The sequence below is a fragment of the Chlorocebus sabaeus genome, chromosome 12 (assembly GCF_047675955.1).
Source record: "Chlorocebus sabaeus isolate Y175 chromosome 12, mChlSab1.0.hap1, whole genome shotgun sequence".
In the NCBI taxonomy this organism is placed as follows: Eukaryota; Metazoa; Chordata; class Mammalia; order Primates; family Cercopithecidae; genus Chlorocebus; species Chlorocebus sabaeus.
The window spans coordinates 45,064,099-45,078,425 of NC_132915.1; the positions used below are offsets into that span (position 1 = coordinate 45,064,099).

The following is a 14,327-nucleotide window of genomic DNA, read 5'->3' on the forward strand; positions in this document are numbered from 1 at the left end:
AGCTCTCAGAAGTTTCTCAGTATTGCTGGAATTTTATTTTGTTGTTTCATGTTGGGTTTGTCATGGACACACTTCAATAGAATTTGTTAGGTTTAAGGAATAAACAGTTCAGCAGAACTTTGTGCCACATATTTGAGATTTCTATAAGTGGTTGGCATGTCATTGGAAAGTAAATGTGCTTATATTAAATGTAAGATATTTATTTTAAAATATTTAAAAAATTTTGAACTACAACATTGTTTTAAAAAAATAGGTTGAAAGGAAACTACCTTGAAAGAACTTTTTGGAATAAGTCATCATATTAACATTTTATATAAATGTTTAAACATAACAAATGTTCTAATTTTTGAGCTAAGATATTATATTTAGAAAATACATTCAGTAAAATATTTTAATGTAAACAGATGCTTTCCTGCCTTTGCGATTCTTTCATTGTAAAGCTTTGAAAATTTTCAATATGTATTTTATACTAGTGTCCCCTCACCCCTTGTTGGCTGGCCTTTCTACAATCTCTTTATTTGGTATCTATGACAGGAACTTCAGGATAAACTGGCTGATGTCAATAAAGAGTTAAGTCATTTACGCACTAAATGTGCAGACCGAGAGGCTTTAATCAGCACTTTAAAAGTGGAACTACAAAATGTGCTGCACTGTTGGGAGAAAGAAAAGGCTCAAGCAGCCCAGTCTGAAAGTGAACTGCAGAAGCTTTCCCAGGCTTTCCATAAGGATGCTGAGGTATTACCTGAGACTCAATGACTGTCAGGAAAGGCCTTTCACTAATCTCAGTGTTATACATCAAGTGACTATTTTTACTTGTATTTAATTAAGAAAATTGTTCTGAGCAGAGTATTTTGAAATGTTTGTGACAGCTGCAAAATCACTCACTTGTCATTCTTGTGTCATTCTCTTGTGAGACAAGTACTATAACTTGCACAACTCATTTTCTTGGTTATCGTTTGTACAACTATCTTTTTTGACTTTTAGAACATTGTAACTCAAGTAACTATGCTCCTAACAGTCCTTTCAAGGTTTGCCTGTTTGCCAATGACAAAATTATTTTTTATTTTAGTAGCTTGGTAGATTGATATGATGGAAAGAATAAGTATTTTATAATCAGATAGACCTGAACTTGGATCCTGATACTTCTGTTTATACATGGTTTGGCTGTGGACAAGCTATACAACTTAGCCTCTCCACATCTTAGTTTTCTTATTTATTTTTTTTCTTTTTTGAGACAAAGTCTTGCTCTGTCACCCAGGCTGGAGTGCAGTGGCGTGATCTGGGCTCATTGCAACCTCCACCTCCCAGGTTCAAGCGATTCTCCTGCCTCAGCCTCCTAAGTAGCTGAGATTACAGGTGTCCACCACCATGCCTGGCTAATTTTTGTATTTTTAGTAGAGATGGGGTTTCACCATGTTGGCCAGGCTGTTCTCGAACTCCTGACCTCAGGTGATCTGCCCACCTCGGCCTCCCCTCCTAAAGTACTGGGATTACAGGCCTGAGCCACTGTGCCCGGCCTAGTTTCCTTATTTATAAAACAGTAATAATATCTACTTTAACAGATAGCCTCCTTACTCTGTATGATTATAGGATGTTAATAAAATTTAGAAAAATAAAATCCCATAAAATTAAAACTTTTCATTTAGACGCCCTGGAGAGTTGCCTATCCATTTGTGTTTATTAATGGCTTATAAAAATATTATGACACAAATTTCGTATTTCGTATGAGCCTGTGTGAATGGAATTATCTTCTAGTTCTTTTTACCCTATGGATTATAGAGCTAGTCTAGCTAGTGGAACTGGTTTGTCTAAGTCATCCTGCATATTGAGTTCATTACTCCGACAAATACGAACATGAATGCCAAGAGAGTAAAAAGGAAACATTCTTTCCACTCTTTTTACAGTCTGGGATTTAAATTGTGTCCACATGAAGGGGTTGGAATTGCTCTACACATCAGATAATGATTAAAGTAAAGGAAACTAGAAGCCTGACTGTATTGTAAAGTCAGCATGTCTACAGCACTGTGGTTGGGTTCAACATGTGTGAATTGATTTTGGATTTTGGAGTCTCTTTTCATGCCAAATGGATGATTATCATGCTTGGTTTATCACAGCCCAAGCAAAAAGGACATAATAGCGACACAATGAATTATCCTTAAGGATGAACTTCCTTGAGAACGAATGTGATCAGTAGGCAAAACACAGGAGGAAGATTTTTATGTATTTTGTAAGTTATATTTAATAAGACTTTAAAACATTTTGACCTAGTTAAAAAATGCGAAAGTCATCATTAACTGCTTATGAAAAGGCATAGCATATTTGTGAAAAAATCTGATTTCTTAAATTTGTTGTTGTAACTACATTTTCACATTTTTTGTTTTTTAAATTATTGCTTTTGGAAAAAAAGGAAGGTGGCATACATAGTGAACTAAAGATTTACATTTTGATATTTGTAAGAAAATATTCTCTATAATTTCTAATTATAAAACTTTTGCATATGCTATATTCAGTTTTTAAAAAATGTATAATAGACTTTCTAAATTTTCTTTTTAAATTTGTCCCTTTTAAAAGTTTCTTCCTGCTGATCTATTAAAAAATCTTGAGGGAACTTTTTTATCTACATAAAATAAAAATATTCATTTTGCAGCTTCACAGTTACCTTGTCTTTGAGTTCCATGCTTTGGGACTTTACAGATGAAACACCTTATAAAGAGAGCTATTTGACATTATAGTAAATAAACCCTCCTCATGTGTTCAAATGTGATCTGCTTTATATGAATTCTGCAGCATAGTGTTTCTAAGTCATTCAGCAATGGATAGTTTAATTACTGAAGTGGTAATATAATTTTAAAGGACTTTTAAAAAACATATTTCCAATTGGACATTTTCAAAAGTATGTCTTAAGCAGCTATATCCATTTTTTTTTTTGCTGTTACTTTATAATATTTAAACACCTACAAATGCCCAGTGTGCCAAATACTATATGAACTTATAAGTGGGGAAAACAAATGAGCCCATCTTCCATATCTTTCATATCACTATCTGCTTTGCCTAAGGGGCTTGGGATAGATTTCCTATAAGTAGTAAGTAAACTGGAATCTCTGGAGGAAGAAGAAAGCTGAGTAATTGTGTCCATGTAAAGTACAGATATTGGTATAACTTTTTTTCATCAGAGTTGAATAACACTGTTTTTTTCTGTATTGTTTTTTGACAAGTAGTATCTATTTTGGCAAATGTAAATATTAAATTATAGAATTACCATACTGAGTTACAGTTAGATAGGCTTATAAACAATGAGTCCAATCCAGACACTTCGTGTGATAGCTAAGGAAACTTAGGCCTGAACAGGTGTTTACTCAAATCACAACCTCATCAGTAGCAGAGCTGGGAATGAATCTTGGTCTTCTGGCTTCTAGACTCAGATTTTGATTTTGAATACCAAGTATAAGCAGTTCCAAATGTTTTATCTGGTGCTTAGTTTTGAATATAAAAAAGTCATTAAAATATTCTGAGACTTGAGTATTATAATTTCCTTTTCAGGTTTTTGAAATTAACTCTTCACCATTTGTATTATGTATTTTACTTCTTACAATGTTTATACACAGCAAATAATTTTTCTTTTTTTTTTTTCCTGCAGGAGAAGCTAACCTTTCTTCACACCTTGTATCAGCACTTGGTAGCAGGCTGTGTGCTCATAAAACAACCAGAAGGCATGCTGGATAAATTCTCTTGGTCTGAGCTTTGTGCGGTCTTACAGGAGAATGTTGATGCCCTGATTGCAGACCTCAACAGGGCTAATGAGAAGGTAACTGTCCTCAGGCACCAGATACCTCTATTAAATTCAGTGACATTTGTCCACATCACAGTATCATTAAGAGGGGCTGACATTCATCTTATTTCAAAAAGAATTTGGATGTTAATAATTCAATACCATTAATTATGGCTTGTCTACAACTCAGTTTGATGCCATTGCTGTGGGCATGTAAATGTGACTGAAGTCTGTATGAAGTCTCTAAGCTCCACTTTCTGTGCAGGACATGCTAATACTACTAGCCAGTATTAGCCACAGGGACCTAATTAAAAGAAAATAAATTAATCTTACTGATGAAGCAATTCAAAGAACTTAGTCATTTACATTAATAAACCAACTCTTTATGTTAGCATAAAATAGAAACAGGATACAGTTATTCAAAAACATGATCTTAAAATTCTTTACTTAGGAAATATAAGGTGTTATTTTTAAAAGCACTTAAACATTTTAAATTATATGCTTATGATTTGCTTTTCGAAATACAACAAAGTGTGTATTAGGAAACTCGTTCCGTGCTTTAGAATGCAAAAAGTGTATTTTATAGGAGAATATAGTAGACCTTTATGGTAACATTACTATCTCACAAGTCTAGGAAATCAGTCTCCAGCAAATATACCAAAACCTGTTTTGGTTATAGAAAATTACAGTGGCTTAGCAGATCAACATATACCACCATTGAAGACATTGGTTCTGATCCTGGGTCTATTGAACGTGGTCAGTACTGTGTTTATGTGGTTTAGTTTCCAGGTCTTAGTTGCAATGACATTTGCTCTTCTTGTTCAAATGCAATGACATTTGAACAAGAAGAGAAAAACTGTCCTGTAAGTTAAAAAAAATTCTGTTGAAGTGATAAAACAGCATATTGACCTAATTTCAGGGTGATTTTTTTTATTATTGAGCATTTTATCTTGGTCCTATTGACAAACACAACCATAGACACTGAGATGTAGGGCTAAGAAATGAGGGCGTAAATTGTGAGAGGCACAGATGCTATTCATGATTGTGAATGTGTACATAATGGATTTGAAAATTGAAGATAATTAAAATGAATGTATTTTAACCCTATGAGATGGTATTATATTTTTAATAGTTTTCATTGTTTCAAAACATCCTTAATAGTCATACATTTTAGAAAATGATGATTTTCTTTCCAGTGTTTGAATATGAAACAAAAAATGGTTAGAACATTCTGCTTTATTTTATGCAAACTGCTTGCAGATTTTTATATCTTTACTTTCTTTCCCGCTGAGATATTTGAATAGCTTGAGCCTTGGTTCCAGAAGTAACAGTATCTTTCTCAGTGTCAATCAAATTAATTATAGAATAAGTAACTTCATTAGAAAGAGAAGATGAAAAATTTGCCATCTAAGTATACAAATAACACAATTTTCTGCTAATGTATGGCAGTTTACCCTGCTATTTTCTTTTTTAAAATTTATTTACATTCTATGTTAAAATTTTTATATGATCTTAAGGAATAAAATATAGTAGGACATTTTGGGTGTTTTATTAGGGGAGACGACACAAAGAAATAGCTTGTGAGCATATTTTCTTCTCTGTTGCATCTCCCCATATAGATAAGCCATCTAGAGTATATCTGTAAAAACAAGTCTGACACGATGAGAGAGCTTCAGCAGACTCAGGAAGACACCTTTACCAAAGTGGCAGAACAGATCAAAGCCCAAGAGAGCTGCTGGCACAAACAAAAGAAGGAACTAGAGCTGCAGTATTCTGAACTCCTCCTGGAGGTGCAGAAGAGGGCACAGGTATGCTACCTTTACAAAGGGCTTAAAAATGGGTTACTCAGTGTAACCATTAGGAACTTTTTTTTTTCTAGTAGCAATGCTAAATCGGTTACGTCTTAAGAACTTCATAGAACTTGTTTAGATGCACATATATATGTTTAGATACACATATGTGTGTGTGTATGGGTGTGTATATTAAGGATTGTCTTTCATGTAAGTTTGGAAATATATGGGTTTCTGATTAAAATATCCCAAAATGCATTGATCAGTTAATTAAATGCTAAAATTATATTTCCTTTATTTATTTTTAAAATAAAAGATTAAAGTATTTGGTAACATATTGTCAATTTTAGTGTAGGTATTCCTTTATCCAGTTTACTCCATTTGTGGAGGTTCCTATGTGAACCATCATTTAAATTTATTTGGGTTAAAATCTCTTATGCCTACTGACATTATATAAGAACTAGTGTTATCGTTGTAGGCCATGTAGCAAAAGTAATTCACTATGAGTTGTATTATGTATTATATCTTTTTTTTTTTTTTTTTTTTTTTGAGTCGGAGTCTCGCTTCGTCGCCCAGGCTGGAGTGCAGTGGCCGGATCTCAGCTCACTGCAAGCTCCGCCTCCCGGGTTTACGCCATTCTCTTGCCTCAGCCTCCCGAGTAGCTGGGACTACAGGCGCCCGCCACCTCGCCTGGCTAATTTTTTGTATTTTTTAGTAGAGACGGGGTTTCACCGTGTTAGCCAGGATGGTCTCGATCTCCTGACCTCGTGATCCGCCCGTCTCGACCTCCCAAAGTGCTGGGATTACAGGCTTGAGCCACCGCGCCCGGCCTTATGTATTATATCTTGATTGAGAGTAGAAGTTATGGGTTGTTAACATAACCATGTATTTTTCTTTTGTTTTTTTTGTTTGTTTTTTGAGGCGGAGTCTCGCTCTGTCACCCAGGCTGGAGTGCAATGTCTGGATCTCAGCTCACTGCAAGCTCCGCCTCCCGGGTTTACCCCATTCTCCTGCCTCAGCCTCCACCTCGCCTGGCTAGGTTTTTTTTGTATTTTTTAGTAGAGATGGGGTTTCACCGTGTTAACCAGGATGGTCTCGATCTCCTGACCTCGTGATCCGCCCGTCTCGGCCTCCCAAAGTGCTGGGATTACAGGCTTGAGCCACCGCGCCCGGCCAACCATGTATTTTTCTACACAAATTATCATCAACATTATTTATATCGTTAACTGTCATCTTCACGTAATCAGGAATAACATGATGATAGGGTATAATTTTTTGGCATTGAATTTATTAATAGGTCACTTTTGTTCCTAAGTTAGGATACTTACAAACCAGAAGGTTGTATATTCTTCTTCCCATGGTTGATTCAGTATTTAAGCCTCTTTATTTGATCCATTCGTGCTTGGCAAGTCTAATTAAAAATAACCAAACTATATAAATATATATACATACACATATATAAATACAATTATTATTATTATTATTATCATATTAAATCGGGCCATTCTGCATCCCCAGATTTAAAGGTACTGTATGAACTTATGCCTTTCTATATGAATTTGAATGAATCAACAAATGTACCATCTGAAAGTAGTAATTTTTTCATTGTATGCAGACTACTATATTATATGCTCTGCATTTTCTTGTATTGAAGTAAAAGACCTAAACAATTTATTTTAATTTTGTAGAGGTAGCACTGATATATAGTGACATGCACAGATCTTAAGTATATAATTTGATGTTTTTAAAAAGTGTTTATTTGATATATAATATTTGTACATATTTATGGGGTACATGTGATATTTTAATACATGCATAGAACGTGTAATGCTCAAGCCAGAGTAAGATAACGATCACCTTGAGCATTTATCATTTCTTTGTGTTGGGAACATTTCAAATTTTCTCTTCTTGCTATTGTGAAATATACAATATGTTGTTGTTAATAAAGTCACCTTACTGTGCTTTTGAACACTAGACCTTATTCCTTCTAACTGTATAATTGTACCCTTTAACCTACCTCTCTCCATCCCTTTCCTCCCCCAACACACCCTTCCTAGACTGTGGTAACTACAATTTGATGTTTTGATCAACGTAAATACCCATGTGATCATTACCCCATTTAATACTTCAAACATTTTCATTACCCTAGAATGTTCTCATGTTCTCTCTTCCAGTCAGTTTTATGCCTCATAGGCAACCATTGTTCTGATGCCTGTCATCGTAGATTAGTTTTCACCTGTTCTTGAATTTCATGTAAGTGGAATCATTCAGTAGTGTGGTGTTTGACTAATTTCACTCAATATTAATGTTCTGAGCATAATGTCATTTATGTTGTTGTATGTATCAGTACTTCATTCTTCTTTATGGTCACATAGCATTCCATTTTATCACAGCACCCCTATTTGATGGATTGTGTGTTGATGGATATTTAGTTGTTTCTGTTTTTTAGATATTGTAGATAAAATTGCCACAAACATTATTGTACAAGTCTTTTGTCAACATATGGTTTTATTTCTCTTGGTTAATTACTAAAGTGCAGTTGCCAGGTCATAGGATATATGTGTATTCGTAAGAAACTGTCAAAAGTTTCTAAAAACAGCTTGTGCCATTTTTTATTTCCACCAGCAAAATATGTAAGTTTCCATTGTTCTACATCCTCTGCAGCGCTTAGTATTGTCAGTCTTTTAAATTTTAGTCAATATAGTGGTTTTAAAATGGTGTTTCATTGTGGTTTAAAGTAACATTTTTTTGGTGATTCATGATGCTGAGCACCTTTCATATACTTATTGGCTATTCACATATCTTCATTTGTAAAGTGTCTCTTCTACTGTTTTCTCATGTAAAAAATAGTAATATTTGTGTTTTTATTATTGATTTCTAAGCATTATTTATATATCCTGGATGCATATCCTTTGTCATGTATATGCATTGCAATCTTTTCTATGAATCTCTTGCTTCCCTTTTCAGTTGTTTCTTTTGTTGATCATATAAGTTTTAAAATTGTGATGAAGTCCAACTTATAAATCTTTTTCTCTTTTGGCTATTTATTTATATATGTGAAATGATTTTTCCTTACCTCAAGGTTGGGAAGATAATCTCGTGTTTCTTCTAGAAGTTTCATAGTTTTAGCTTTTACGTCTAAGTTTGTGATTCTTCTCAAATTAATTTTTGTGTGTGATGTTAGGTAGAGTTTCATTTTTTCCCCCTTCATTTATTGTTCCCACATCACTTGTTCAGCACTTTCCTAGCTGAATAGCCTTGGTACCTTTGTGAAAAAACAGTTGGCCGTACTTAGAAACCACAGACTTGTCCATCTATATAGTTTTGCCCTCTCCAGAATGTCATATAAATGGAATCATACAGTATATAGCCTTTTGGGTCTGATTCCTTTTACTTAGCAAAATATATTTGAGATTCAGTCACATTGTTGCATGTATCAGTAGTGCATTCCTTTTTACTGCTGAATAATGTCCCATTGTATGGCTGTAAAATTTTATCCAAATACTTGCTGATGGGCCTTTGGATTCCTTTTTTTTTTTTTTTTTTTTTGACAATTATAAGTAAAGATGCTTTAAACATCCATGAAAAGGTTTTTGTGTGATCATAAATTTTCATTTCTCTTGGGTAAATACTTACGAGTTTGATTTCCAGATTGTATGGTAAGTATATATTTATATGGTTATATGGTAAGTGTGACTTAAGCAACTATTAAATTGTTTTTCAAAGTGACTGTATCATTTTGCATTCTCACTAGCAATGTAAGAGATTTCCAGTTGCTCTGCACCTGTGCCAGCGTATGGCTTTATCATTTTTTTCTTTTGAATTGTATCCATTATAATAAGTGTGTAGTGCCATGTCATTGTGATTTCGATTTACATTTTCCCCACTGCCTAGTAAATTAATCATTTATTTATGTGTTTATTTGCTATTTGTATATCTTTTCTGGTGAATTATCTTTCAGATATTTTGCTCAGTTTTTAATTGGATTGTGTGTTTTCTTATCGTCAAAGTTTGAGAGTTGTTTACATATCGCAGGTTCAAGTCATTTGTCAGATAATGTGATTTGTAAATATTTTCTGCTGTTCTGTTAGCAGTACTTTTGCAAAGCAAATGTTTCAAATTTGGATGACCCACTTATCAGTTTTTTTTTTATGGATTATACTTTGATGTTACATGTAAGAACTCTTTGACTAAGATTATAGGCATCAAGATTTTCTCCATTTTTTTTCTATATGTTTTATAGTTTTAGGTTTTACATCTAGGTCTATGATCAATTTTGAGTTAGTTTCTGTAAAGGTTTGAGGTATGGATTAAGGTCAGTTTTTTTTTTGCATATTCATGTCCATTCCAGTACCATTTGTTGAAATCACTGTCCTTTATTGAATTGCCCTTGCACTTTTATCAAAAATCAGTTCAATGTTTGTGTCAATCTACCTCTAGACTTTCTTGTCTATTCCAATTATTTATGTGTCTAATTCTTTTTTTTTCAATACTATACTGATTTAATCACTCTAACCTTTTACTAAGTCTTAAAATCAGGTAGTGTGAGTCTTCCAACTTCTTTTTTCATCAATGTCCTGAACTGTTTGAAATCTACAAGAAGGCATAGCAATTCACTTTTTACTCTTTTCAAAAATAAAATAAAATAAAATAAATTGGTGTATATTCTGTATTGTTTACCTACATATTTGCATTTTTATCAAATATAATTGAATATACTGCAGCAATTTATTTTGGTATTGTATTTGATAAGCTGTTATTATAATACATATTATAGGACCTGTAAATTTTATTTTAGGAAATTTTATGATTAATTCTATATTTTTTACCCCCAAAAGTGCAATGCAAATAAAAAAAATTCATTTTACATTACTTAATACATTTTCAAAAATTATGTTGATAAGGACACGAGAGGGAAAATATCCCCAGTTGTTATATAGGATTGTGAGTTATAGAGGATGTTTGGTGTCATGAGCATAACCCTCAGTACGTTCCATCTGCTGGGAAATAAATAACTTATTCTTAGAGTCTTATGTTTAATGTTTGGCCATTGTGAAGAAGTGATTAGTAAAAGACACTAAATTAAAGTAAAAAACAATATTTGGATTTGATTGATTTTATATGAAAAAATGTAATAGATGCTAGAAAAGTAATGTTTGTAAGAATCTAATATTTCTAAGACTTTTTTAATGTCTAAGCTTTAAAACAATTAGTGTAAATGCTACTAGAAAAATGAAATTTGCAGAGAATGCAGCCTGGTTTTACTATCACAGCATGTTTTTAGTATTGGGTAAAGTTTGCTAGCCACATGTTGGGTAGTTCTTGAATTTAAATACTTGGAGCCATCATGTAAATATATCTCAAGTGTCTATGCCTACTAAAGTATCTGGGCCCAGTGCCACATACCATTCCATTTATTAACTTTGCTTTTGTAATCTTAGTGTTTATGTTCTTGTTTCTTTTCTGTTTGAAAAAGATAGTTATTGGAACAAGAACTTCCTTTCTAGAAGTAAAGTTTTTTTACTGTCAAGTAAGAGTTGCCCTTGATGTAATGTTTATTGTAAACACTTTAGATTTATTTGACATTTTAGTAAAAATCAAGTGAGTTTAGAATGGGGAACAAAACTCAGGGAAATTCAAGTTCATCATGCTATGTTGCATTTTATTCCTCTTTTACCATGGTATTGAGAGTGTATTTGGCAAGAAACCCAGGTGAGTCATAAAGTGTTAGTAGGTGTTGAAACTTTTTCTTCATAATTGAACTCCAAGAATATTCAGAGATAAAGTGGAGCTTATTGATATTGTTGGAGGTGATAATTCCTGAAGGTATACATGCCAGCCTGCAATGATTCAGAGAGTTAGATATAATCACGTGTACACTATGAGTTCTGATAGACTGTGAGTCCATGGGAATGGATACCTCTAATGAAATTTTGAAAGATACTTCTGACTACTTTTCAAATAATTGCTTTAGAAATTGTTTTTGTTAATTATAATAAATTAGCAGTTGAATTTGCATGGTGCTTGATATAATTTTCAATGCTTTTGCATATTTTGCACGTCTTGTCTTTTTTTTTTTTTTTTTTTTTTGAGATGGAGTCTTGCCCGGTGACCCAGGCTGGAGTGCAGTGGCACTGATCTCGGCTCACTGCAACTTCCGCCTCCTGGATTCAGATGATTCTCCTGCCTCAGCCTCCTGAGTAGCTGGGATTACAGGTGCCCACCACCACGCCCAGCTAATTTTTGTATTTTCAGTAGAGACGGGGTTTCACCATGTTGGGCAGGATGGTCTCAATCTCCTGACTTTGTGATCCTCCCGCCTTGGCCTCCTAAAGTGCTGGGATTACAGGCATGAGCCACCGTGCCCGGCCGCATGTCTTTTCTTATGTAAGCCCCACCACAGGCATGAGATAGGTCATTTAAGTATCATTTCTATTTTACAAGCGAGGAATCTAAGGTTCAGACAACTGATACTACTTACTTGTGTGGTAAGGAAGTTCTAGGGACAGGATGAGAATAAACATAACCGTATGTAAAATGTCTAGCCCATTGCTTGGCATTTAGAAATTACAAAGTGAATGTTATGGACTGTTTTAGTACCTTATTACCATCCTTATCTTCCAGTCCCTTTTGCATTATATTCTAATACTGCTTCTTTTAGAAAGATAATGCTATTTTTATATATAAAGCAGTATCTGTAAATAGGTGTAATGACATCTCAGTTTCATATTTATGGAACTCATATTCCTTTTTTTTTTTCTTTTTTTTTAAAGCTAGTATCTCACTACATTGCCCAGGCTAGAGGGCAGTCATGCGATCATAGCTCACTGCAGCCTTAACCTCCCAGGCTTAAGAGATCCCCCACCTCAGCTTCCCGAGTAGTTGGGACTACAGGGCACGCCTCCATGCTCTGCTAATTTTTGTATTTTTTTAGTAGAGATGGGGTTTCGCCCTGTTGTCCAGGCTGGCCTTGAACTCCTGGGCTCAGGCAATACACCTGCTTTGACTTCCCAAAGTGTTGGGATTACAGATGTGAGCCACGGTGCCCGGCTCATATTTCTTTTTCTTTCTTTCTTTCTTTTTTTTTTTTTTTGAAACAGGGTCTCACTCTGTCACCGAGGTGGAGTGCAGTGCTGCAGTCTCGACTCACTGCAGCCTTGACCTCCTGGGCTCAGGTGATCTTACCACTTCAGCCTCCTGAGTAGCTGGGACTATAGGCATGCACTACCACACCTGGCTAATTTTTTGTATTTTTTTTTGTAGAGATGGGGTTTTGCCATGTTTTCCCAAGCCATCTGCCTGTTTTGGCCTCTGGAAGTGCTGGGATTAGAGGCGTGAACTACCGTGCCTGGCTGGAACTCACATTTTTAAGTGATTCTAGATTAACTAATGTTTAAACATGATAATGTAAGAAAAGTCTAAATAGTGCTACATTGTCAGCCACCCACAAATGGTAGTTCTCTTAATTTGTATTTCTCAGGGTTTTTTTTTCTGAGAAACTGAAGTTTTAATACACTATATCATAAAATTGCTACTGTAGATAAGAATATCAAGATAATTTTTACATAATTTAATTAATATTAATAAAAAACTATGTTATATACCAAATATATAGTACACTGTGTTTCATGCTGTGGTAGTAACAAAGAGGTATACTATATAGTTTTTTTCTCAAAAGTGTAACATATAATTGGGGAGATACATGAAAAAGTAAATAATACAAGGTTTATCATAGGCTGTGCATAATTAGTTGCCAAAAGAATGCTATAAATTTAGAAGAGGAGATGGTCAAAGTTTGAGGAGGCTTAGTAGAGGAGACTGGAGCCAACCTGGGCCCTGTTGCTGGGATCTGAAAGCACAGAAAGAAGGGAGATACGGGACACATCAGAATTTAGAGATAATATTGTTAATTTTCCAGACAGTCAGAGGTAATATCTCTTAACAATAAGCAATCCATACATCTTGCCTGTATTAACACATTTATTCCCAGTCTTCCGATAAAAAGAACTCTGTTCTTTTGAGGGTATGGTTTATCCAAAGGGTATTTTATAATTTACAGTGCTTTAGAAACAAAGCAGTAAACACAGGCACATACCATTTTTGGCACATATTTTTGTTGTGTTAAATTTACGTAATGAAGATAGTGTTTTAAAATTAAATAAATAACCATTATGGGGCTTGAGAATGTGTGTGTGTATATGAAGACTAGATAATAGAATTGCTAGATCATATGATAATTCTGTGTTTAACTTTTTGAGGAACTGCCAAACTGTTTTTGAAAATGGCTGCACTATTTTACAATCCCATCAGCAATGTCTGAGAGTTTCAGTTTCCTACAGAGTATTCTTATTTTTTAACAGAGAAACATTTACATAATAGAGAAAGCAGGTGAATTTATGTTTGTTATATTTTAAAATATTACCATAGCTTAAAAAGGCAAGATATGAAACTTAGAAAAATAAGACACTTTAAATGAAGTCCTTTGATGTCTATATGTCATTGAATGTCCAGTTTGCAATTTGCCTTTTTGCCAACATAAAGAGCAAGAACGCAGCGAGCAAGAGTGATACAAAAGAATTTTACTCCCTAGGGAAGTGTCTAATTTCTGGCCCAGAGTCTCAGAGTTCACAGAGTGCTGTAAGCCAGTAAGGCATCCCTCAAAGCTCATGTATTTCAGGAAGTAAGTCCGTGATTCATTAAGGAAAAAAGCTGTCCCTTCTTCCCATTATGGATGTACTTTGAATTTATTAGAGAGTAAAGGAAAACTG

The 14,327-nt window shown here is 34.2% G+C and overlaps 1 protein-coding gene across 6 annotated transcripts in view; it reads left to right on the plus strand.

Moving 5' to 3' along the window:
• CCDC171 (coiled-coil domain containing 171) overlaps window positions 1–14,327 on the plus strand; it is a 398,768-nt gene that overhangs the window by 144,135 nt on the left and 240,306 nt on the right. For all 6 annotated transcript variants that reach the window (XM_007969189.3, XM_073021619.1, XM_007969191.3 and 3 more), the window contains 3 exons: window positions 535–735; window positions 3,638–3,805; window positions 5,389–5,577. In XM_007969189.3, coding sequence (XP_007967380.2) covers window positions 535–735; window positions 3,638–3,805; window positions 5,389–5,577 — 558 coding nt within the window. The remainder of the gene's footprint in view (window positions 1–534; window positions 736–3,637; window positions 3,806–5,388; window positions 5,578–14,327) is intronic.